The sequence below is a fragment of the Strix aluco genome, chromosome 9 (genome assembly GCF_031877795.1).
Source record: "Strix aluco isolate bStrAlu1 chromosome 9, bStrAlu1.hap1, whole genome shotgun sequence".
NCBI classification, from domain to species: Eukaryota; Metazoa; Chordata; class Aves; order Strigiformes; family Strigidae; genus Strix; species Strix aluco.
In genome coordinates this window covers 13,085,721-13,111,864 of record NC_133939.1, presented here as the reverse complement: position 1 = coordinate 13,111,864, position 26,144 = coordinate 13,085,721, and the positions used below count along the sequence as shown (strand labels likewise).

Here is a 26,144-nt window from a genome sequence, read left to right as displayed (position 1 = left end):
CGGGGTGCAGGACTCGGGCACCTTTTACCTGCCGGGGTCCTGCGTGCGCCACCCGGGGGCCCGGCCCTCCACCCCCCCTCCGGGACCCACCCGTGGCACAGCGCCGCCGCGGCGGCGGGTCACCAGCGCGGCCGGGAACACCAACGGCCTCTACAGGGCACCGTTTAGATGTTTTTAAAGCTACTCTTCGGGTTTCATTTCCTCCTGCAAGACAAAGTCAGGTTTTGTTCTCTTAAAAGTATCTTTATTTTTTCCTTTTGCCTTACAACTCTGTAAAATCTCCAGTAGCTCTAACCCGCGTTTGCATCACCAGAGTTCATACAGTACACCTTTAGCGTAAAGGTCATGGGATAAAATTCATGAAAATACAGGAAATGTGCAAGGCAGGCCCTTCCCTTCGTATCGTTCACTGAAAGACAAAGGCACACAATTTTAACATTCATGGTAAGAAAACATGCACAGCAAACGTCCTAAATAGCCAATGGAGTCACCTAACACGTGGTGAACGCTCAAGAACACCACATGCAACAGCCAAACGCAGAACAGCGCGAGGAAGCGAGCCCAGCCCCTGTGTAACAGTGCAAAAGCCGCATAACACCGGGTACAAGGCCCCGTTTAACTGGATAGCGAACAAACATACGAGAGCAGCGTTCCCTGAGCAACACTCGCAGATACATCACAACCTGCCGGCTTCTCTGCGTGCTGCTTCCCGAAAAATCCATCCTTACCAGGCACGGCTCCGGTGCTGACAGGCCAGAGCACACAGCTGCCAGCCGCAGGGAGAGCCCAGAGCCTGCCCGGTCTCTGCCTGCAGCAGGCCTGGCCCAGCTCCGCAGCCTCTGCCGTGGCAGGATGAGCCAAGGACAGCGCTGAGAGGCCCCGCGTCCTTCTCATCTGCAGCTGTTAGGTGCCATCATCTCTTCACCTGCCTGTGCACTTCCAGAGCCTGGAAACGGTCCTGCACGGTGGTCCAGGTCTAGCTGTTCTAGGAGAGGTCCCCTCTGAAGATTGTTTTGGCATCCTTGCACGTTCTTTCCCACACTGCGCTATCAGTTGTTCCACACAGCCCTGGGATAGGGGTTGTGGCTGCCACAGCCCTGCACCGAGTGGAAGGGGCAGCTGCAGCCGCACAGGGGCGGGCAACCACTAATGCACAAGGAGGCTGAGGGTCCCCAGCAGCACCGTGCGCAGCTCAGCACTCCCCCGGACAGTAGCCACCAAAAACGTAGTAGTGGGATTGAACAGGGAAGGTTTAAACTGACGACAGCACGTGGGGACACGAGGCTACCTTCCCATACCTGTGTCCTCACCACGCCCCCCCGAGAACAATGCCACAACATGCAGGGGAGGGGAGCCTGCAGCAGGCTAGTGGATGTTCAGCTGCTGCTTTTGAGTTATTCAGTCCATCACTACTACTACTTCAAAGGGTGATAGTTAAATGTACACTCAAATACATTTTCTTAAAATAATATTAAACAATGGTTTGGGGGTTTTTTTGAGAGAGTTTTATTAAATATACATCAGTATCTTGTACTCCATAATCTTTTCATCACTCACAGACTGACTTGCTTAAAAATGTATTTTATAGAAAAACATCTGCAAAATTAAAGCTAAAAAAAATACATATTACACACCTCTGGACAATCTGCATGTTAGCAAACAACTCCTTTTATTATTTGACCTGAACATGTGCTTAAACAAGGAACATACTCATGAAACAGGACACACTCCTTGAATATGGCACTCCTCAAACTACTCAGACTAAAGGAAAACTAGTGCAATCATGTTTAATTGCATCTAACGACAGAACAATTAAAACTACTTTTTAGTCCTTTGTTTTTATATTTTTTCCAAACTCATTCTATTTGCTCTCTTCCCACCACAACCAAACATCCAGTGGTTACTCCTGTAGATCACTGTCCTTACGCTGCATGAAGCAAACTTCATATCGGTTGATCCATATTTACACTGAAGCATGCAAAGGAGGATACTGCAAGTATTTGCAATGCAAATCTATTAAATACAATATAACTGAACAACGAGGTGTCCCTTTAACACTGCAACTCTATAGCCTTTATCTGTGGTGGAAGTTTCCAGTGTATGAATTATAAAACAGCCTACAATTCAGAAACAGAAACAAAGAATTTTGCAAATTGTTTGTATTTTCAACTATTAAATCTTTCTGAGAGCTGTGTCTAGCGCCGAAACCAAAGCCAGCTATTGAGTAGCCAGAAAGCTACGGTAATTGAATACATGATCATTTCCCTTTTAGCACGCTCTTTGTTTTCTTCTTCCAGAAGTTGTAGACGGCGATTAAGTTTGATTATCTAAAAATAAATAAAGGTTTTAATACTTAATTAAAAGTTGCCAGACTTTCCAGAAGATTCTCAGTCGCCATGTAAAATTAGTATCTTAGATGGATTTTAAACACTTGATAATTTGACTTTCTATCTTCAATCACTAGTGATCAGATCTTGCTGTCCCTGAACAGTGGGAACAGAAATGGAGTCGGACTCTCCATATTCCCAGAATAATACAGGATACGTGAGGGCAGTCCAGCAGGGGTACGGAGAGGATCCCTCACCATGTCTGTTATGGATACCTTTGCAGCCACACAGAAAAGCTGTTCCCCCATTTTACCATGACCGATTTTTCTTAATATTATCAACTACTATACTTTACGTACCTGTCTTCTTAAGGAAGCAGCATCTACAACTGTCATGTCATCTGGTGTTCCCTCAAGCGTAGTATCCAAGTTGGAAAGACCATATCTATCAAATAAGGGAGATAGCATAGCTGTCTCATCCATGCAAAGATTAGCAAGTATCATACTTTATCAACATTCTAGTAGATGTATTTTTTGGTGGTAACAAAGAATTATAAAACTTTTTTTCCAGCTTTTACAGAGTTGTCTATTTCAATAGGATCCTAACTGAATAAAGCGCAAAACACACATGAAGTGGGTACGTGCTTGACTGAATCTGGGTTTATTGCTCTCCACATTTAAATATTTTTGAAGAATCTCCATGCAGACAGACTTCTTGCTGTCGCCTGGTCTCTCAAAAGACTGTTTCCAGTTATTTAACTGGTTAATGAAACATGAAAACTGCCTCAGCTAAAATGCCAAAGTCGCAAGAGACCTGGCAACTTATTAGAAATAACCAAGTGAAGACTTGGAAAGAATTGGGTGTCTTATGCTTGGTACTTACTTAAATATCCCAAGTGGGCACCTACTGAGATTAATGATCTCAGTCAAATTCATCTCAGTATTTCAGGCAGAGATCCTTGCAAATAAAAAGCCTAGTGTGTAGTCACCGCTTGCTGAACTTTGCATGCATTAGAAACTCTGTCCCCAGAGCACCTCTCAGTTTTCTTAATGTAGTGGATTTAGAGAAAAGCATTATTCTGACTCCAGGGCAAGTTAATTATATATGTGATATTTATTATCAGTTGGGAAGTGGCAGAAAGTCTGCACAAAGTATGTGTTTTGATCATCCAAATGCTACCTCTTAACCAGATTCATTTCCACCAACAGGTAAAAGTAGCTCCTATTGCTGCACCTACCACTGAGTTTCTCACTTCCTATCTTAAAACCTCAGTTTCCAGTATTAGTTCCCCTTGACTTGCTTTCTCATTAGGACATATGAACAACTGCTGCAAAGAGCTTGGGAAATTGAACAAAATAATATCAAGGCTACCAAATTCACAACAAAATACACCTAGAAGAATGTTTAGCATTTAATGACAGTTAATGGTCAACTTCAACTAATGTAAATATGAGCAGAGTTCCTGAAGCTTGCAGAATGCACTTAAGTGCAGATACTACTTTTGCACTGCATATTCTTTCCTCACTTAAAGCAAATTTCTACAGAATACCCTCAGCTCCAGCAAGATTTTCCCCCACCCCAACAGACAACTTGTCAAAAATTTCCCTGTATCATTGTTCATTAATATATTGTTTCTAAATAAGAATCACTGTTTCTAGATGAGAGCTGCATTAGTCTGGACTTAGATGACAATGAGATCCTTGAGCAACACTGTATAAAAGATAGGAAGCTAATTACGTTTTGATCTGTGTTTTTTTTGGGTTGAAGGGTATACAGGGAGGGAGAAACCTTCTTCAGGCGAGATCAGGATAAAAACAGCATTTAGTAATGGAATAGTCAAGCAATTGTCTGTCAACAGAGTCATAGCTGTTTTAAAAACACAGTATGGGACAAAAAAAGAGTTTTGGCAACTCTTTTCTTAGAAAAGGATTTTGTCATTAAGGCTGTTACTAATTTTTTATTCTAAGGAGACTTCAAACATTCACTTAACTATAATTCATGCTATTACTACTTGCAGTTCTTTCAGTTTGGGCAATATTAAAAAGATTGAAACTTTTTTTTTTTTTTTATTTCCTCAGTGCTGTGAAGCTCACATTAGTAACTCAGCAAAGTTATTTTAAAATAAACCTAAGTTAATTAATAAAACCATTTGAACATTTCTACTGTTAAAACAAGTCAAGTTTTCCTTACTACTGCAGGCCCTCTGAAAGCCAAAGAGATTTCTGAGGTGGGTCTTTCGTAGCCATTTTTTAATTTGTAGTAGATCGTGAAAAAATTAGAAAATGACACCAGATCCAGAGCATAGTTGTCCCTCACCATCTCTTGGGAAAAGCAGAGAGGCTCATCATTTCAGTGAGATGGGCACACCTCCCTTCCAGGTCACATGAATTTAATATAAGGTCACAGAACATCACTGCTGCTCTACCAACTTCCAAACCACTCCAGGTATTAAATCGAGAGGGTTACCAGCAAGAAATCCCTTGAAATAATCTCTTGGACCATTACAAAAACTGAATTCCTGAGTTAGAGAAGACTCACCTGCTTGAATCCAGTGTCTACTTAAGCACAAATGTAATCTCCATTTTGGTGAAAACACAGAAGTGTAGTGGCAAATGGGAACAACAGTTGTGGTAGGGACTATTTTTTTTTTCTTCATCCTGACTGCGAAATTATGTGTCAATCTTACATCCAGTTCCACTGAAATAATGTCACTCTGCCAAGATAATGGCAGTGAAAAGGAATCTAGCCATAACTAACAACTAATCACAGGCATGCTACTGAACACCTGGAAAAAATGTGATGCAAAGCCAAATTTTCTAGCAATAAAAATATGAAGCTCCCAACTAAACAGAAAATACTGCTAATGTAATTTAAGAGCCTCCCCTCACACATTACTTTGAGTCAGAAGTCTGCAACACATCTATTAGACCAGTGAGGTCTTTGCAGGTGACTTGGATGGGCAAGGAATAAAGGCCTGAAATATCTCAAGAGTTGAGAGGGAGGATAGAAATGAGCATTGTGTTTTAAGATAAGGACACTAGAAATAGGGAAACAGAAGTCTTGAATTTTAGAAACTAAATTAATGGATCATGACTAACAAAAAAATACTCTTTACCTGGTGTTGTCATGATGAGGGTTAGAGGAAGTGGTAGCAGCTGACCCACCACGTAACACTGGCCTACAGCAGGTTTGTGTAGATAGAAAGCACAAGACAGAAACAGGAAATGACAGAGGTAAAACACACAGAACCCAGGAACATCAAAGTACTTCCACTTTATATTGTATAATGTTTCAATACCATATAATATCTATTTTATTGTTAATTGCTCTTTCATATTTCTCTTATTCAAATTTAATCAACACTGACTGTTTATGCAGCTAAGACATAAGCAAATTTTTGATGATACAGCTTCACTTATGGAAGAGAAACTGTTGGAATATATTTGGGCAGACGTTATCAGCCTTATAAAATAAGCATGGGAAACTTCAGGATTAGAAAAAAAAAATTCCCCCCCAAACCAAACCCACCCAAAAACAATGGAGAAAAAAAAAATATGCATCTACACATAAAAGCCTTTTTATTCATCCACTCCTCCCTCTAGGGAAAGGGGAGATTTGTCTTTTCTTTATTCATCTATGCTAGATGTAATTCAGAAAACCTGGGCTAGTTGCCTAAGGCCCATATCTAGTCCAGAGAGAGGTAGATCCCTCCAGGAAGAAGTGACTAAAAGCTTCAAGTAGATGGTATGAACATCCTTATAAGTGTTGCCCTTTCTATTTCTTTTCCTTTTCTTTCTAGCCAGAGAGGAAGAAAAGGTACAGCTTTTTAAGTTGCTGCAATTACATAATATACATGAACTTTGCCACAAGAAGTTACTGTGTCCCAGTTTACAGAAGACATGAATACCAGCAGTACCTTCTGACAAAGCTGGTACTATGTGTTTTCAGTACCACTGGCAATGAGGCATTAGTGTTCCACATCTATGATATGTAACAAACTGTTTAAGAGCCTGAAACCTTTTTTTGTTTTCTTCCATTTTTACCAATGCCAAGAGGAGGTACTTGTACCATGCATTTAACCCATGTATACTTCAGGCTACAAAACTAAACACAATCTAGGTATGAAGATCTTTACAGCTGGTACATGGAGGAGGTAGAGGCTTGGTGCTGTCGTCGTTGGGAGAACACTGTGGCCTGGCCTAAAAATGAGCAAGATCCATGCAAAAATATCACAACCACTAGTTTCATGTAAAAGGATCAGGACCTAGGAGCCTTAGCAAACTCTGCTACCCAACACAATACTTACTGGGACTAGGTCTTACTCTAATCAGCACCATAAGTGCATACCACAATGTTTTTCCATCTAGCACATAAAATAAGCCAGCATGATGTGTTATAAAACAGAAACCCCCATTCCCAATACATACAACAAAAGAATATTCTTACCTAAATGCATGAGATCTTGTAGAAAGTTATCAAAAAGGTATTCCTATTTTTTAATCAGAGAAATAATTCAGCTAGTCTAAAGTCTTGTCTGACAGATGCTAGAACTACATACTTTAAGAAAGCATAAGAAATTCAGCAAACAGCAGCTATGGAAAAGGTCGCAAAATTTCTGTGTGAATGTAAGTCACCTGTAATTAACTAGCAGATACCTGAATGCCAGCTTGTCAGTGTCCAGCAGGCATTTCCCATGCCATCTGACACAGGACAACAACATTTGGATTTTGTGTAATGAGAACGACAGGTCTCAAATGCTCTCTAAACTCTTGGCCTCTGGTATTTTGTGGCAAACAAAGTTGTAGAACTAATCAATACTAACTACTTCACGCTATCCTTCCCAAGGAAAACCATAGTTTGGAGGTAGCTGAGGGCTACAGCAAAGAACAAAACTCTGGGATCTGTGCAAATCAGGAACTTAATCTAAAGACAAGTCTTTAATCCCACTTCCCAACACAGCCAAGGCTGTTAAGAAGCTGCACATGACTTCTCCCTTTTTTTTGCAGTTCACACTTTATTTCTTTACAGGTGGACCCAAAAGGATCACCAGAATATTCCCCTGCCTCCTGCACACTTTTTACTTGTTTGTTTTTACATATCAACAACAAAAAAATAGTTATATAGATCACACTGGCCTCATAACTGAGATCACCTAACCCCAAAATCAGCAACAAGTGTTTTGGTAAATACAGAATGCACAACTATAATACAGTCAAGCTATTAAATACATGGCCTTCTTTAAAAAACTGAGTAAGAGTACACTAAAACTTTGAATTTTCTGGCTACTTCTGTCAATTCCATCCTAAACATTAACACATGACCAGAAGAAGCCATAGCTCTGAGGCCATGTATACTAAACACTATTTCACTGCAAATACAGTGGCAGCCTGAAACATGAAAGGAATGCACAGTAATGAAATTGAGTAACAGTGGGAAGACAGGCAATAAGGCAATGACCAAATGAATCTGGTGTGTCTTCCGCTGCTTAGAGCACAGCACGCAGTGGAAATACCAGAGTAATAATGCAATCATAAACAACAAGGTGTGGACAATCTAGGTACCTGGGTCCCACTTCGATCATTCCTGTGCATGCACACAGGGGGCTGAGGCCAGCATGTTCTCTTTGTTCAGCAGAGGTAGCAGCTATGTTCACCTCTCATCGTACTTTAAAACACCGCTGGAAATCTCAGGAAGGCTGTAAGAATGGGCACTAGGACTTTATGGACATGTTCTGGACGTGAACTGGGCAAGAAGTTCAGCTTCTTAAACACAACCCTTGTGGTGCATTGAAGAATCAGCGACAATGAAACTGGTTTCCTCACTTGTCTGGGTGCTATAAGTGATTACTTCAATAAAGCAATAGGCTACTGCTTTCCCCAGGCTCCTTCACACTTGCAGACCCATTTCATTTTCTTCTGAATTATACTCTCCCAATCCAAAGCCATGTGTAGCCCTCTTCAATGGTCTTAACTCACATCCCATTTTATTTCTACCATGAAAAATACAATTAACTTGGTCAATAGAAAAATGGATCTCATAACACCTCAGGATATGATTATGTGGGTGAAATTCATCCTTTAAGAATGATAGTGGCTTTTTAGAAAGGGCTACACTGAAGAAAGGAAATAGTAATAAAATTCCATACTTTTTTCTCCTACATAAAAAGGTATTGACCCAAGAGATGAACAACAGTTCAGATAAAGTACAGATTTCAACACAACTCTATTCAGCTATGAAATTGCCTTTTTTCCTGCATGTAAGACATCACTAAAATCTCATTAAATGCGGGGGGGGGGGGTGTTGTTTTTGTTGCCTAGAGCATAAAAGCTCAGTCTTTAAAAGATACTAGGTATAAGCCCTACAGCCATTTGACAGAAGTTGAAACAGAAAAAAGGTTAGAACTGGAAAACAAAACTGACCTATTGTCCTTGTCCAAGCTGAAGGAATTGCAAGAGTAAACAGACAGTGTAAACAGTGATCATTAAATTGTTGCCCACTTAAATAACCTATTATGTGAGCAGTGCTGGCTAAACTAGGCATAACTCGTTATCTGCAGCAGTACAATCAGCACCTACCGTTAGCAGTTTTAGTAGATTGGAAAATACTTTGGGAAAAAAGCAAGCCATGAAGCAAGTTAAAAATATTTCCAGTGAGTAACACATAGTCAGATCTTGTTCATTTTAAAAGATCTATTCTAGTACAAAGCATAAAATGTTAAAATAGATAAGGTTTTGAGGTAGAAAGCACATTACACAGAGCAAAAGAACAGAGTGCAGGTTTGGAGCAATTTAAAATGAACAATATTTTGCAACCATGCAAGTGGATCATCCAAATTTCACATTCCTACGCCAGCTCTAAAGTAATGGTGGGTATCTAAACACCCAACCACAAAGAATACACTTTCACCTTATTGAAAAGTTCATTATTTTAGCACCTATTTGTTCATAGGTGACTAGAAACAGGTTTCCTGTTTCTTCTAGGAAGGTTAGTAAGAACACCTCAAAAATTAACCCAAACCAGGAATGCAGCTTTTGAAATATTCAGAACCATAGAAATTTTCTGATAATTGAAGTAAGTTGAAAGTGTATGTTTTCCAGAATCCAAGAAAACACAGGCAAGAAAATACCTAATGGAAGCCAGGAATAAAACCTGTTAGGCTTCACTGCAGAGTGGGGAAAGGGCTAGAATTTCAGTCTATTTTAACAGGACTATTGGCACAGTATCTGTAGGTGCTATTATTCACAGACAGTAGCATTCCTCCTTATCTGGAAGTTTAATTTTTGTAAAACAAACCAAACTTGTAATTCCATCTAATTTTTAATATTGAGAAGGATAATACTGAAAAGGTACTGCTGTCCAACTGTTGACAGACATCAAAATTTTAACAGCTACAGCCTGAAATTTCATAGGATTAAGCATCCAACTCACAGAATTTCAAGGGGAACTATGCAGCTAATTTGTTTTGGTTTTTATTTTTCTTTTTTTTAATGTATTTATTTTAATTTTATTTGTGGTTTTTTCTGGTTTTTTTTTTGTTTTGGTTTGGTTTTTTTTAAGATTAAGAACATAAAGGCCAGCAAGACTGGAATTCTCTACAATTCAGGAATGTTAATACTGGCATTTATATACTGTCAGGCCAGCAAACATGGTGAGCTACAGGAGGTGCCAGTTTGAAAGGTGATTGCAAACACACAGACATTCACAATAAGATTGGCTTGATAGTCACATTTTATTACCAAAACAACTTGACAGCAAAAGATTTAACTTCACACTACAAAATATTAAGGAATGCTGCTGGGATATCAGCAACCAGAGGCAGATGGCAAATTTCAAAAAACTTCCTGGCACAGGTCACACTGAAGGGCTACAGGAGGAATGAGCAGTTCCTCCCAACATTCTTGCCGATTCTCTCTAATTTGACTTCTTGGCAAGCCCTAGAGGTCTCAGCTAGCCCTACACTAGAGACTGTGTGCAATTTTTACCTGAACCTCTGTGCTAGCATACTATTGAAATAAAAATTGGTTTGGGTAAATTAACCTTGCCATTATTAGCCTTTATAAATGTTTAGAGTTAAACATGCCATTCCTGTAACACTTGGAAGTGTCAAATCAAATCAGTCCGAGGATACATCAAGTGGGCAAAACTTCACTGAAGGGAACTGAAATACTATACAATGATTGCCATGAGGCTTGTTTTGCATCGTTACCTCTCAAAGTATCAGCTTATACATAAAGCCAGAGACAGCATCAATCAAAGGAGCAACCAGCTTCTCAGTATTCATTGCCTTTCTTGCTCTCAGCATACAGCAAAGTGGTCAGCATCAGTCACGTACCAACCACAGATAACTATTCCCAATATAAACTGAAACAGCATAAAGTCTTGACGTATTATCAAAAGCAGTGTCTACAATGCCTTGCATAATATTCTACCCTGCTTCTGCAAGTTTGTTTTAACGCTTTATGACAACATCAACCCAATCTTATTGATTTGCACCGTCGCTCACCAACAGAAAAGCAGAAGACAAGGCTAATAAATTTGCAGGCTCAGGGTCAAGTATTAATCGCAGAAAACACTGACAATCTGGGAACAGCAAAATCCCTTGCAGTCACAGACTAACACTTCCTATTTTGATTTTTATTTGGAAGGAAACCAAAACAACACTATATTTGACTGAAACAGAAGCATTTTGAAATGTGAATTTTGGACAATTAAATTGCTTATGAATAGTGAAAGCAAAGGAAAGCAAAAGCAAATAATTTCATCTCATTATTTTGTAAACAGAAACCAAACTCCACTAAAAAGGAGAAAAGAAAAAACAAAGCAGCAAAAGCTGGCAGAATCAGTGACAACCAATCACCTGCGGTTTTCATCCAGCACATCCAAGACCTGCTGGTAAGCCCTACGAGTGGAAGACTGGATAAACGACAAAATGCCACGAGCAGAGTAAAGATTAGTTCCATCTTCAGGTAACATATTGGGAGGACAGACACGAGCCTGTTGCAGTGATGGTGTCACACTGTTTGTACAAGCATAGTAAATGAAGAGAGAAATACTATAGTCAGATTTTAAATTAAAAAAGCTTTTCAGATAGACCCCATTCCAAAATGCTTATTGTTTGCTTTTGGTTTACCCTTCTCCCACCACTATAAGGTAACACTCCCAAATTCTAGTAGCGTAGGGATCATGAGCTACATTTATATATGTTCTTCACAAGCAAACACAAGTAATAATCCAAGGACACAGTTTTGATCTGTTACACAAGTTAGTTTTAGAAAGCCCTTGTCCAGCTAAATCTGTACCTGCTGAAGTCAGTATTCAAGTCCTCGCTGACATCAATGATAAAAGTGTTTTTACAAGCATTGGCATTTTTAAAAAGTCCTACACATAATCTATTTGCAAAACACAAGCCTTTTTCAATAAGGAGAATCTCACATACAGCCTCATCAACAAAAATTTTTCAAGCTGTGGCTAAAGATCAAGATAGTATTTTGATTTGCATGTGGAAGTTTAAAGGCAACTGCAAGAAATTCCAAAAAGCAGCACAGAATGCATATCCCAGTGAGAACAAATTACATGATCTGACTTTTTGACTATGATGCAAAAATAATATTTAAAATACACAGGATTGAAATTCAAACATGACCATTTGGATTATACAAACCTCATCTCTATCAGATGGAAATTAGTTTGAATAAACTACCTTTGATTTGCTTGTGTTTCTTTACATTCAACTTGACTTTATCCACATTTTCCTTCATGCATCATGATGTTTTAATTTTTAAAGTTATTTTAAATCAGGAAACTTTAATTGAAGGTGAGATGCTTTTTTAATAGCAAGTAATTTGTGTTAACTTAATTGCAAATATTAACACAAATGCAAACCAAATGCAAGTCACTGTACCCTTTAAATCTTGCAGTATTTTTTATTCCAAGGTTAGCATCCACAATTCAACACATTTCCTTTGATCTTGCCACTTGTGCTTTGCTCCAACAGTTTTTGGATTTAGAATGCCAATCCTCCTGCTTTTGGCATTTTTAAGAAATTAAGCAAAGCATTAGTGACTGAGTGCTTGGAAGCTGGTTTGATATTCGGATCACCTCTAGATGGGTCATAATTCTATGGCTACTCTTATTTTGAACAGAGTTGCTCTGCAACTGTCTGGCACCAAGACTACAAAATTGAATAAGAAAGAGAATTCAATTGAAAAAGACAGATTCAAAGCATGTTACATAGATGTCACCTCACCCACAGAAGAATTCAGCCATCCTGTGCTTCACGAGATATGTAAAGACAGCAGTGGCTGGTGCTTGACTGATACTGGTCATTATTACCTAAATTGCAGGTATCTTTTCATGCTGCTGTAGAGTACATTTGGACAATTAAAAAGGAAAAGGAGACATCAATAAACATTTATGTCACTTCTTTACAGCTTTTATAGTGCTCCAAGACTTGTAAAATCATCTTTCTTTTATATTTATGATGACTTTACTTTGCTATCACTGGTAGTGGTCATACCCACACATTTTACTCTTGAATTGCATTGAAATGCCTATATTCACTAGAAAAATATCAAGAAGCAGGGGCAAGTATGGAAATATTGCCACCAAAGTGTATTTATGAGAATTTCTACTCCTTTGTGGATTTGCCAGCTTGAAGGAAATGGAGGAAGAGCTGAAGGCTTGGACTCATAGTATGTTTTAAATTAGAAGTGATTTTTTCCTGTTCATCACTTCAGAGCTTTACAGAATAGGCTGAAAGACAGCTTAAAAAAAAAGGTAACAAATAGTATATAGACATATTGCAAACTAGAAGATATTGTGGAATTCCTGTTGTCCAGAATGGTATTACTGTAAACACCACAGTAATGTTATTTGCATACAAACTCTTCTGTAGATACTGAAAAAAATCCCCAAAAACCTATTTCACTAAAACTGCACAAAATTCTCTAGAAGAAAGGTACATGTGCTGATTAAATGGAAAGTGTATATAATAAGGAAAAATCAAGGCAAACTCTAGATCTAGATAATTCCTAACCCCATGGTCTAGTCCCTAGACTACTTTATGCTCCTTGTTTTATAGATGGCTTGTAAGAAAAGGTAGTTTCAAGAGATTACTTCATTCATTTCATTATTTAATTCTTACTTAAGAGAATATTTAGTTTCTTAAATGATTTAATTAAAAGATTTAAATCTATTTGCTCCTGGATATGAGCTAAACTGTACAGCTACATGAAATTACTCAAATTTTCTCCATAAAGGCTATGGCTAATTTCAATATCCCTCTAAAGTGCATAGTTTGAGAGAGATCTCTCTCTTCCTTTCTGTCTGAAAGTGAGAATAATTCTATGAAGGGCTCAAATGTCAGGATTAAGGAATGGGTGAGGGTGGGGAACAAATAAAAAGCCAAATTTTTCTTCTATCTTCTTTTTTCAGGATTCAAAATTATTATCCTGTAAACATGTGGTAGTCCTTTGGACTATGCCAGAGACCATAGAGAAGAAATATTATAAAGCAAATATCTGATATACAAATCAGCCAAGATGACGTAAGAAAAAAAAATCCTCTAACATCTGGAAAATTCTCTAACATTTAGTATGATTATCATAAGACATTGTGGCTATCCCCTTTTTCTCCTCCATTTCTAGTTAAATGGTCTTAGTCCTAGGTATAATTTTGTTCCAAATTCATGAAAAGAATTCTTATATACAGCTCCATCCACTTATTTTAGCACTCCCTGGTTACAAACACCAGTCAATTCCAGAGTTTGGAACCAAAGCAAACAACATGGCATTACAGAAATTACTATGGAAGAGCACACTAAGATTCTACTATATGCAGAATTTTTAGTTTAGCAGTAATCTCCCCTAAACCTTCTCAAAGCACTTGTGATGTATACAGGGTTTATTTCAGATTTTTCTCTGACTTACAGTTCTGGAAGTACCAAATGAGAGGTAAACAGAGATTTAACTAATTAAGGTTACTTTAAATTCAACCACATAGACAGACTGTATTCTCATTAAAGACGTGCACACCATCACCTTTTCCCCCCACAACTTGCATGAAGAACAGAATTTCTCAAACTGTGAAATTGAACTCTAGAGATGTGTTTTTCTAAGGGAAAGGCTTGAGCAGAAAAAAATTAAATGCTGTCCCCTTTTCCATGCACTCTTGGTGATTTGTTGACTTCTGATGCAGAAGTGGAATCCTTGCATTCAACACTGGCTGACAATGGCCAAAAAGCTTTGTTTCTCCAGTTATTCAAAACCAGCCAAAGAATAAATAATCAAACAAACTAAAGCTATTTTGAAATTTAATTTTTCTTTACAAATCAGTTCTTAGTGGAAGCTGTCCCTTCCATTTGCTGCCACGTATTTTTCCCCATGTTCTTTACAGAGGGAAACGAATGGTCAAGTTTGAGAAACCCTGAAGCAAAATTAGAAACCACACATTCAGTGTAGCAAAAAGGCTGTTTCAAATCTTATATTCTCAGCTACAGACACTTAGTCATAAAATTAGTATTGCAGAGAGCTACATAATTAAAACACACTTGATTTTCATATACCAGGTAACATTTAGGCTTACGTGCAATCCTTAGTCGAAAGAGGTGACTGGAACCTTGGCATTTTATTTCTTGGGACAGTATCTGATCTGTGCCACCTTGAATAATAATTGTAATCTCTTAAGTAAGCATCCTTATAAATAAAGGGATTGTAATTTAGAGAGCTATCATTATCGCTACACAGATAGACAGTTATCGTACAAGCAGGTGCCTACTTGTTAGTCTGTTTTGTTAAAAGCATTTGAGAATTACTGTCTTTAGTGAAGCTCAACTCCTGAAAAATTCTCAGAGCTGTCTCTGCATGCAACTGGATGACAAGAAGAGAAAGACAACAGAAAAGAAACAACTATTTGTACCATGTAGAGAACACTGTGATAGGGAGCCCAGCCAATTCTTTCACTTCAATCTGACAATCTATTCCAGAATGTTTAATTTTATCACTTTGTAGGTCAAGCACTGGAATTTTGCACAGTACATCTGAATATTTTGTCCAAGGACGACAACAGTGTCCTAGATTAAAACTTGAGTATTTTAGTACTATTTAGAAAACAAAGGTTTTAAAAGGCAGTGTTCCATGTGCCTTTTCTATGGAGTCCTTATCATGGCATCTGAGTAGACTATTGTGTCTATCAGGAAGTTCAGTCGAGGAGGTAAGAGAAACAAGCATTCAAAAAAACTCCAAAACAACAGTATTTTTTGGATAGGAATGAAATATTTTAAGTAAAATGTGGGCTCTCTTTCCTATTTGAAGATGTGAACCAGACTCGCACAAGCACAGGAATAAAGAACTGATCTTTGTCAAGTTACAGTACTATAGTATTTGTTACTGAAGAAGTAAACTACTTAGATGTGATACGAACTCAACAGTCAAACCAGTTTTGATGAAGCAGCAATGTATCATTACAGTAATTAAAACACAGATTATTTTTTTCAGCCAACGACACTGGAAATAAGAACTTTAGGAGCAGCTGGTTTCTTGTGGTTTTGTACCACTGGAAAAAATATTATTTCTAGATGGTAAAGAAATGTCAATGTCATAAATCAGGGAACAGGTGTACAATTACATTTTCTGTAGTGCAAATAATACATTTGTAGTAGAATTTATCTAGTTAAATGGTCTAATTTATCAACATGAAAACTAAACTTAGAAGATGTGCATCACATTTACTACAAACCTCTAAGAGAAATAGTAGTCCATGAGCTACGTGATACCCAGTACCATCTGAGGTAGCATAATTTACATCAAGCAGGTCTGTTTGCTTGTATTGCCTATTTTGAGCCATACAATAACACTTCCACATGGGTAGCTTCTCTATGTAGCTACCAGAGTGAGAACAGAATGCCATGTTATCAATTTTGTTTGTAGAACCACTACTTCTGGTTTTCTTTCTATGAAACTCACATATTTTTTTTTCAGCTTACAGTACACATTCTGTGAGCCTAAATTGTGAGGAAACAAGAGCCAAGAGATACCTTTTTCACTAACTACAAAAAGCTTGGCTTTCCTGCATTTGTGTGAGCCATATAAGTTTCACTGTGAACACAGCATTTTCGTAATCTGAATTCACAGAACATTCTCCTGAGAGTTAGGCAGATACACAGTGACATTCTCCACTTGGAGACTGACAAAACCTGGATGAGGGAGAAATGCCAGACTCAGCATCACAGAGTACCACAGCATGTTCAAAGTGATTTCTTTTTTTGGATCATACTGAACCAGAAGAAGCAATGACAGAAAAAAGCAATTTCTAGGAACCTCAGTGATTTCAAAGCAGATGATCTACACATTAGGCACAGCGTATCTTCTGTCATAAGAAAACAAGTACCTGGGAGGACAAGAGACAAATGTTCTACTAAAATACATTATCTGCAGGTCAGCAAGTGTGCAGTGCTGCAAAAGAAAGATAGCTTCTTCCACATGGGCAGCAGAGAACGCAGATAGAGCAAGGTATTAGCTAGCTGTTGGTTTTTGTACAAACAAAAGAGAAGAGACCCTGGATCAATCTAAAGTTTAGATAATTTTCCTAAAAGATGCTCATAGCGGAAACTGCTTGGGATTGAGGTTTGATTTATTTGACAGACACTATGCAGGCACTAGCATGGGCATCAAGAGAGCAAAACTAATCTCCAGATGTGTCATAATTTCCTGGCTTTTGTAAATGATCAACGCAAGCTACCAGTACACTGATCACATCCTTTTTAAACTCACAGGATTCCAAGTGTGTATTGTATTGCTAAGCCTCCAAAGGACTGCTAGTAGATTAATAAACGGTGACAGCAAATAATATTCAGATCATTTAAAATGAGTAATTCTATATATAGCTACTGAGCAACAGCAAAACAGCGTACTGTTGAGTTTTACAGATTTAGGATTTTCAGATTCAAGAAGTTCAAACGTAGGTAAGAAATCTGACAGCAACTGGGTACATCCAGTCAGAGCTGCTCTTGCCAGTCTCTCAGAGGGCTGGCTGGGCAGACACAGGTCAACGACTGTCAGAAGACTGAACTGACCTGGGGAGCAAGGATAAAGTGATTTCAAGAAATTTCAAAAATTCATATACCCTCTGTTTTTCCTCTAAGTGCAATACACCAAAGACTGGCAAAGCAGAGCTGGTAACATCAAAGGGGAACTTTTTCACAAGCAGTCTCCATCACATGAAGACCATCTATTCCAGCAAGCATCACGTGCAAACAATCAGACAGGCAAGCGAAGGCCATTCCTGCAGTGAAATTCTAGTATGTCCAGTCCAACAGGACATAACTGGGTGACCGATACCACAGGGAACTTGGGTACTTAGTAGGCTGATAAGCTTGTATGAACCATGAGTCTGATTAAGTAAGAACAGGAAGATATGGAACCATATTTCCATGAAGATCTGGAGGAAGAGAAGAATTGTAACATGTCTGGAGCATGCATCAGAGTACTTTTCACTAGTTTTAGATGAACTAACAGGTAGACAGATACGTAGTACATATAGTACCTCCTATAGAAGGTACTATAGAAAACAGACATTTCTAGGACATAATTCACTTGATCTATTTTAGACTTGATCACTTGATCTTATTTATAGGTAGACCCTAAGTAGGTCATGCACTTATTTTCCTCTAGTTACTGAAAATTAAGTTATGGTGATTTAACAACAGTGTTATATAGTCTACATTGGGACAGATAAATCCCATCTTCTAGGTCTTAAATCTAGGATCCTTTCAACGTGGGAAAATATTCTTTATTGTAGCTGTATTAGGAATCTTTTATATATGAGTTTTAAGTGTTACATTGCAAAAAAAGTTATTACCAGGTAGAAAGATGCTGCCACCAGAATAAACTATGATTAATCAAAGACTATCATATCTAATAAAAATATACAGACCTGTATGTATTCAGAAAGCAGCATAAGAAGTGCTACCTCAGATGGTAACAATAGATGAAGTCTTAAATTCTAAACGCTAATTGCCGTTTTGGTCTCAAAAGATATATACTCACAGATTTCAATATATTAAGTACATTGACACCAAAGAAAAATGACTTACTCTAATATGTATGAGGAATTACACTTATTCCTTCTTCTACGAATGAAAACCATTATAATACCAACAGTGAAAGAACCAGGAACATTCTGATGCACAAAGAATTTGATCTTCTGAAAATTCAGGGGGGGGAAAAAATATGCCAGCTCAGACACTGAAAAATCTCCTGAAGTAACAATTCACGGTAACTGGTGAAACCAGTTGTGAGTCCACAAATGCTCCCACCCATCCACTGCAAGAAAATACTTCACAAATGAGTCACCTCACTAAACAAAAAGCATAGAAATTTAAATATTTTAAGGTCAGCATTTTTCTTAAATTATGTACTTGCCACAAGATACAAAATATTAGTTGGAAAAAACAAGTAACAAGAAGATAAGGAACAAAGGAAATGTGTAACAAAGCTGTAGTTGCGTCCCTGCACCCTGTTGCTCTACTCACATGGAATCATTTCGGGCCAGCTGGCCATTCTGTCGAGTGGCGTTTTCACTCATGGAACGTTCTCTCTTCAGTCTTCCCACTGAGCGGACCTGTGTAAAAGGGGAGAAAGAGGGAGATAAAAGACAGGGAATTCCAGGTGACCCTTGATAATCTGCATTGGAGATTTGTAATTAGATCTGCCCTCAGATACAAAGGCACATTTTCATGGGTTTCACAGTGATTAGGAGGAAAACAACTGATGACAGAATCTGATGCTGGTACTTGTAAAACCAAGGTCCAAACTTACTGCAATCCTGTTGTTATCTATCCCTGTGATCTGATGCCAAAAGTATGAACAAACAGAACTTTGGATATGTAAGAAAGCAATATTATGTTTAATATTACTTCTTATTAGCAGAGATAAATATATTTCTACCGTATTTTATGAATCTATATATGCAGCTTCCTAAATATTTTTCAGTTTAAGATGCCAGTTAAAATCATCCACATGAATGCCAATGTTATACAATTCTTTGAAGTCAGTTTTCAGATTTTGTTAAAACTCACTAATTCTATGTGGTGTTATATCATCTGGCCACGAATTACAAAGGTTAACTATACACGTTCAAAGAATCTTAGTTTGTTTTCTGATAACCTGCAAATTAGAAAAATAATTATGCACCTTTCTTTTCCATCAAAAAGATTTTTGTTAGAAGTATTTTGAGTAATTCTAATTACGATTTTATTTTTGTAAGTACCATGTAAGCTTACTGAGCATGGCAACCCCTAGACATCTGCTAGTTAAACATGGAACTTCAAAGTCATAATTAGAACTACTACTAGATATAATAAAAAAAAATATTTGCTAATATATGCTAATAAAAATATTTTTTTTATTTTCCCAACTTATGTTAGCACCAAGTAGATCTGCACCACAGTAGAGAAATCACTGGTCATTTCACTTTTGTTTTTTTAGTAGAATGCTTCTCAGCTAAGGAAAAAGCAAAATAAGTACTAGCCTCTTCACTTTGAGGTGTCTGCTGTGGAGGTTTTTCTAGGTCCAAAAAATCTAGCGGTCGATCACTAAGAGAAATAACACGGGGAGGAGTTTTCAATGCCAGTGGTTTGAATGGAGTAGACTGAAGAAGGTCAAGGTCTGGTGGTCTGGAAAATGGAATGTCTTCACTATTACCTGCAAGAATATCAGTTGTCAATAAAAAGCAAGCTGTTCTGAGGGCTAATGCTAAAGTTCAAAAAGACATCATAGCAGTTACTTCCCCTGACTATGGCAAATAATTAAGTATACCTTTCTTTAACAGGGCTCGTATGTTAAAAACTATGGTTAAAACTCTCAAAGACCACGTTAATTGACACTTTTTGAGCAGTTTCTCCAAGAACAATGATCCTGAGTAATCCTGAGCCACATCAACTGTTATTCCAAGTGAGGGCACTTTTAATCTCAAGACATAGTCCTATTAAAGGTGTATTTGTTCAGAAATATGGTGACTGGGGATGTGAACATGTCACTCTTTCAAAGCATAAAATACATGCATGTCAAATTTTGCAAATTGTAAGGCCTTCAGCAGTTCCAGGTCTCTCACAGTAAAGCCCATGACCATAAATACTAAAGTATTGATAGAGTCCACCCAACAATAGACAGATCCTTAACGTAATTTGCATTCTGATTATAAACAAACACATTTTGCATGGCTAATATATAGTACATCCCCAAAACTTGTTATAGTTACTTTAGCTTATAGTTAATTAAGAAAAATCACATGTAAATCATTAAATTCTTTTTCTCCAGAAATGGTTTAGTAAGATGAGAAGTCAGCAGTTAAACTTTCTGTTCATAATTCGTTATCTGCCTCCACTGCAAGCTATATCAAAACTATTCATGTAGCATTTTCAGAGTTTAAGAAACTTCTTAAGTTGATGAGCAATAATGGTTTGAAATCCAGAAGCATTTTACAGGTTTCTCTTTTAAAAATATATTAATATATATTTTTGTCCATTCAGAAATTTGGGGAACTAATTTAAATTTTTGCCTATTTTCCTTTTATTGAGATACAGACATACCTGCCACTACAATCCGCTCTGGAACCTGCATAGTTACACTGGCATTTGGAAATCCTTCTTGGATGCCCTTCTCAAGGTCAGCATTTTGAGGAGCTACTTTGAGTTTTTCTGGGACCCTCATGCGCTGACTGATTCCTTCGGTGTATTCCATTTCATACTGAAGGCGATTAATTTCTGCCATCTCGGCAGCTGGAGATGGGAATGCAGCCCCACTCATTCTGGCAAAAGAAAACCCAAAGCTATAATAGCAATATAGGAAACCAGCAGAATGTATATAAAGGAAATGATTTGTTCTGGTTACTACAGAAGTGGTAGATGATCATAACTGAACAGACTTATTTAGAGAAACAAATTATATGATAAAATTCATAGGAGGTATAGTCACAAGGAGCTGACAGAAGAACAAAGTGATGCTGTAGGCAACGCTCAAAGCTGCACTGAGGGTCCTCAAATTGAGCTGTGAGAAAAAAAGGTAGAAATTCTGCATGTAATGTAGAAATTCTGCACTGGTTGGCAGAAAAAGAAACACAAACCAACAAGAATTGGTACGATTGGTAAGAAATCTGAAATATTAATCTGTATTTACATGGATCCAGTGTACTGGCATTTGAGAAAAGGGATGAAGTCTTACAAAACTGCATGTTGAAGTAGGGGAATGAAAGAAAAGGCTCGGCTCAGGCAGCAGCCTTCTGCTTGCTGTCAGTCACCCAGATCTCACTCCATCTTACAAAGATGAAGTTCCATATCAACAGCCTCTCAAATCGGCTGGAAAACCTAGCATATTCATAACCCATTCCCAACCACAAGCAATTCTGTAAACTTCTCACTTCCTAATTTTTCTGTAAATTAAAATGTTACTTTTGCAGAGCAGATACAAGATGGGCAGAGAGAAAACAAGACTTTATTTAAACTTAAAAGGGTTTGCCAATACTTTATATACACACTTTCCTAGAAAAGGAGGGGAATTTCATATGAAGCAGCAGGGAGATTTCCTAGAAACCAGGCTCTGAGAAACTTACTAATACGGTAATTGCTGGGAGCCATATTGAAGAGAAAGACCAAGATAACTGGGTTTTTTGAGGTTATGTTTAAGGTTGAGAGAAAAAGAAATCCTAGAGCTGCACTTGGAGGTGGGCTGGAAAGGGGCTGCTGATGGAAACTGTGGGCTGGAAAGGGAACTCGGATAGCTGGGAGAAGTTGTTCACCTGGGCAGTGGCTAGTGGACCTTGTCACTGGCTCGGAGCGAGATTATGGTTATGGGCTTAGTTAAGAGAGAGATATCCTGGAGCTGCAGCTGGAGCGGGGCTGAAAAGAGGCTCCCAGAGGGAACTGAGCTGCAAGGAATACTCAGTTGTGAGAAACTTTTCATCCAGGCAGTGGCTGTGGGGGCCTTGTCAACAGCTCAGACTGAGATAATAGTTATTTTTAAGGTTAGGATTGAGAGAAATATTTATTTCTATACATATATGTACACACACAATATGCAAACAGTTTTACTGGCAAATCTACCTATGGGAAGCATAGCTTAGTCTAGCAAGAAAACTTTTAATGGTATTGCTTGAAGTAGTTCTCTAAATGGAGTAATCTATCCTGGCAAAAAGGCAGGTTTTGCCACTATAATTGCAACTACATTCTTTTACTGTTTTTGGCAGCCAGGCTATATCTGTTGCTACGCGCGTGCTTTCATAAGCTGAACATGCAGAACTTTGCAAACAAAACGCCTCAGTTCAGACCATCTATGTGGCAGGTGAGACGGACCAGAAGCCATTCCTCCCCCCATCACACAGAAGCAATACCTTTCATATTTATCAATAAAACCTCAAACTAATAGTAACCTTTAGACAACAGAAAGAGCACACAGAAGGATCTGGATTGTTTAACACTATATTAAATGCACACATTTAGTATATTCATGATGTGATCCACTTGGCAATCTATCCTGGGATCCTCAGCGTCATTTTCAGGACTTCCTATCACCACAGATCAAATGAAGGAATCTCATTCATCTCAAAGTCTCACTGCAGCACAGTAGGAGAACTGGGAGTCAGGAAAATGGCAAGAAGGTCACCGTTCTTTGCAAACTTAAAAAGAAAATAGTTATAAAGGAAATACCTGAAGTGATGCAGATTTAATCCATCTGTATTAATTCTTATTGTCTGTATGTATCAAGAGAAAGGAACTGGAACAACCCATTTAATCAGAAATAAACACTTTGCAGGAGTTCAAGAGGTGCTTAAGGCAGCTCTGTCACTTCAAAATTCTTCAGATTTCACTCTGGGGTTTTTCTGTCCCGCTTGCAAGACATTGGCTAGATCAGCCAGTGACATGAACAAAATACACAGTCTTCTGACATTTCCACATTCCAAAAGATGCTTTTCATTTCAATACGTGGTCTATCATCAGTAAAGCATTTCCAGATTGATGGGACTAAAAATCATAATGTCAATAAAGAGACTGAATTTTAAGAACAACCTAAAGTACCCAGAATATCTACTGGTAGCATCTTAAAGAACAGTTATTACTCAGAAGACTTGACAAAAGGTGTTTCACTGCTCATTGACTGTCTCATTTTGAAATACCTGTACAGCTCTAATTTTTGCAATCAAGTATAGCTACACTGCAGCAGTGTTTACACCACAGCTTCCCTAAAGTTAGGTATTGCTTTTATACATAAGTCTGCATGACAACTACTTTCCAGCTGCAAGGTAAAACACACACGAAAAAGGACAGCATTAGAACAGTCACTTTATAAACTATTTATAAACTAAATAGCACTGTGTGGGTTTGGCTGTACTTGCCAAGGATCTATAGATACAATTCCTCAGTGTCTTCCTACTCTTGCCTACTTCTCATCTACTTTGTATCATTGAGAATTGTATTTGCTGTCAAAGTGATTTCAATTTTTACCCCTTCTTACAAGAGAACAGCAAAAGCAACAGAAAACTTAAAATATGTAAGTGGAGCTCATTAACAGAACCCCCAACTATTTAAAGATAACAGAAGCCAAAGTTATGTTTTCTGTAATGTTCTTATTACACAAAGCATTTTACAGAAAACATTAATAATAAATCAGGGAGAAGGAGGATTTTAAAATTGATATTTACAGAACTAAGCAGTTCTACAGAGGCATAATAGAAAAGAAGTCTGAGAATGATAAGACAATAAAAATGCAGTCAAGAATACAGGATAAATAAAGGACAGAGAGCACCTGAAGCACAAACGAGTATCAGTGGCATTTAACAAAAGAGATAAAGGAAGAAGAAAATCCACAGGAGAATAAGGGAAGAGAGAGCAAGAGAAGTCATATAAGGTGAATTACATGTGTTCAAAAAGACACAGGGGTACTTCCTTCTCCCTCTCCTAAACAAGAAAGTTTTAACAGAAGAAATGGGGATGAAGCAATGCATACCAATCTGCAGGATGATTTTCAGTCAGCATTCTGGCAATAATCAGTCACTGGCCACATCCGTGCTGCAACCGGGAATGTTACGCACAGTGTGGATGCCCGAGTTAATATGGGATAGATGGAGATGAGTACTGGTAGCAGCATGGCTGTGGCAGCACTGAGGTCAGAGCAGGTTTTACAACCTCTACCGAACTAATTGTAACTTCTCCAGCTACATTACTGTTTGCTCCTGATGTGGCAACTTTACAGGTAGTCTGTTCAAGTGCACATAAGCTCGAAGTGCTGCCTTGGCAAGTGTCTAGATAGTCTTTGCAAGTAAAATGGGAAGAGGAGGACATAAAGCAAAGTTAAGGACATGTAGTATAGGACCCAAAGGACCTAAAACTATCAGAACATATATCACAGAGGCATTTGGGATTAGAGGCTATGAAATAACAATGCAGTAACAGAACAATTTGAGGGAAAGGAGAGCTAGGTGTAGGCTAAATTCTGAAAGCTGCTCTGCATAGTACAGTTACATGTGTTGAACTTCTAAAATAAATGACCCCCTCTCTTTAGCACAGGGATGACACAAACGAAAAAATATCTGTTATACATGAAGAAGGTTGTGAGATCAGAAAACGCTAAAGGCTGCATTCTTTCAGGTTTGTTCTCCTCCAGCTGGAGGTTGAAACGGAAAATACCTCTTTTTTTTTTAGCAGAAGAAATACTGGAAACGTTAGGAGGAAAATAATTGTCACAGTCTGACAACCACTTCTCAGAAACAACCCGATATTCATTGCGTTGTGCCAGCACTAAGAGCATTCGGCAGCAGACCCAGACAGCTAACGAAGGCCGAAGGGAAGAGGCGAAGGGGCGCCCGAGGGAGCACAAGGAGCTCCGGCCGCGCCGAGGGTCGAGCTGCCGACACGCGGCCAGGGCCGCGGCCAACCGCCGGCGGTGGGAGGCGGCTGCAGGTGCCGCCGGTCCCGCGGCTGAAACGCTTCCAGTAACGCGCGGGGAGCGCCGGGAGCACCGGGCGCGCGAGGCCGGGCAGCGGCACCCGGCACCGACGGGACGGGCACCGACAGGGCGACGGGCAGAAGCGCCCGGGGAGCCGAAGGGGTGCCCCGAGGTGGGGGTGGGATGGCAGCGGCGGCGGGCCAGGAGCGGGGCAGGAGAGGGCCCGGTGCCACGGGGGCGGCAGCGGGGGGGCCCAGCCTGAGAGAGGGGGGGGCTCAGGCTGAGGGGGCGGACGGCTGTCAGCGCGGGGGAGGGGCAGCAGCCCGGGGCGCCCCGCGGCCAGGCCAAGCCCCCCGGGGACAGCCTCGAAACGCCGCCGCCAGGCCCCGGCAGCCCGTACTCACCCAGAGCGGCGGGAAGGCGGCCGGTGAGCCCTGCCCTGCCCCGGCCGGGCCGCTCCTGCCGCACTCCGGACCCTGGCTCTGCCTGCCTTGGGCGGACGGGGCGGGGGGGGGACGTTAATCGGCGAGACGCGCCCTCACCCCACTCCTCCGGTAAGACGCAAAAAACGGGCTGCGTGTCCCCATCGGGCTCCCGTAAGGGCTGCCGGGCCGGGGACTACGCGTCATGTGACCGACAGAGGGCGGAAGCGGCTCTCGGTAGCGCCTCACGTGCGAGGGAGCCGGGGGGCATCCATTTTTAGTGAGGGAAGGCGGGCGCCGCGCAGGCGCGCTGGGAGTGACCACAGGCTGCCGCGCAAGGTCACCCGGCGGCGGAGCGGGGTGGTGGCTGCCGGCAGTGGGCCCTGGGCAAGCGGCGCCGCTGTCACGGCGAGCCGCGGGCCGGAGGGAGTGGGCGGTCGCCGGCCCTGCTCGCTGGAGTG

General features: G+C 39.6%; 1 protein-coding gene across 12 annotated transcripts; it reads right to left on the bottom strand.

Annotated features, from left to right (window-relative positions):
• Positions 1–1,482: 1,482 nt before the first annotated feature.
• Positions 1,483–25,908, bottom strand: MFF (mitochondrial fission factor). 12 transcript variants are annotated; one of them, XM_074833730.1, is made up of 10 exons: positions 25,666–25,908; positions 20,914–21,131; positions 19,854–20,026; positions 18,856–18,944; positions 14,910–14,984; positions 11,185–11,343; positions 8,747–8,764; positions 5,443–5,505; positions 2,687–2,771; positions 1,483–2,327 (listed from the first exon to the last, which is right to left on the bottom strand). In XM_074833730.1, exons 2-10 carry the CDS (start codon positions 21,128–21,130, stop codon positions 2,196–2,198), a joined length of 1,011 nt encoding a protein of 336 aa, XP_074689831.1. In that variant the 5' UTR covers position 21,131; positions 25,666–25,908; the 3' UTR covers positions 1,483–2,195. The 12 variants fall into 12 exon arrangements, with proteins under 12 accessions (XP_074689831.1, XP_074689832.1, XP_074689833.1 ...); XM_074833731.1 differs by having other exon boundaries at positions 25,804–25,908; XM_074833732.1 differs by lacking the exon at positions 25,666–25,908 and adding an exon at positions 21,772–21,794.
• Positions 25,909–26,144: the final 236 nt, after the last annotated feature.

What these genes read in the sequence shown, in the direction of transcription:
- MFF (XM_074833730.1), bottom strand. Translation starts at nt 21,130, where the DNA reads ATGAGTGGGGCTGCATTCCCATCTCCAGCTGCCGAGATGGCAGAAATT. An exon ending in AGAGCGGATTGTAGTGGCAG is followed by an intron (nt 20,027 to 20,913) that starts GTATGTCTGTAT and finishes ATATTCTTGCAG; the next exon opens with GTAATAGTGAAGACATTCCA. An exon ending in CTGCTTCCTTAAGAAGACAG is followed by an intron (nt 2,328 to 2,686) that starts GTACGTAAAGTA and finishes ATTTATTTTTAG; the next exon opens with ATAATCAAACTTAATCGCCG.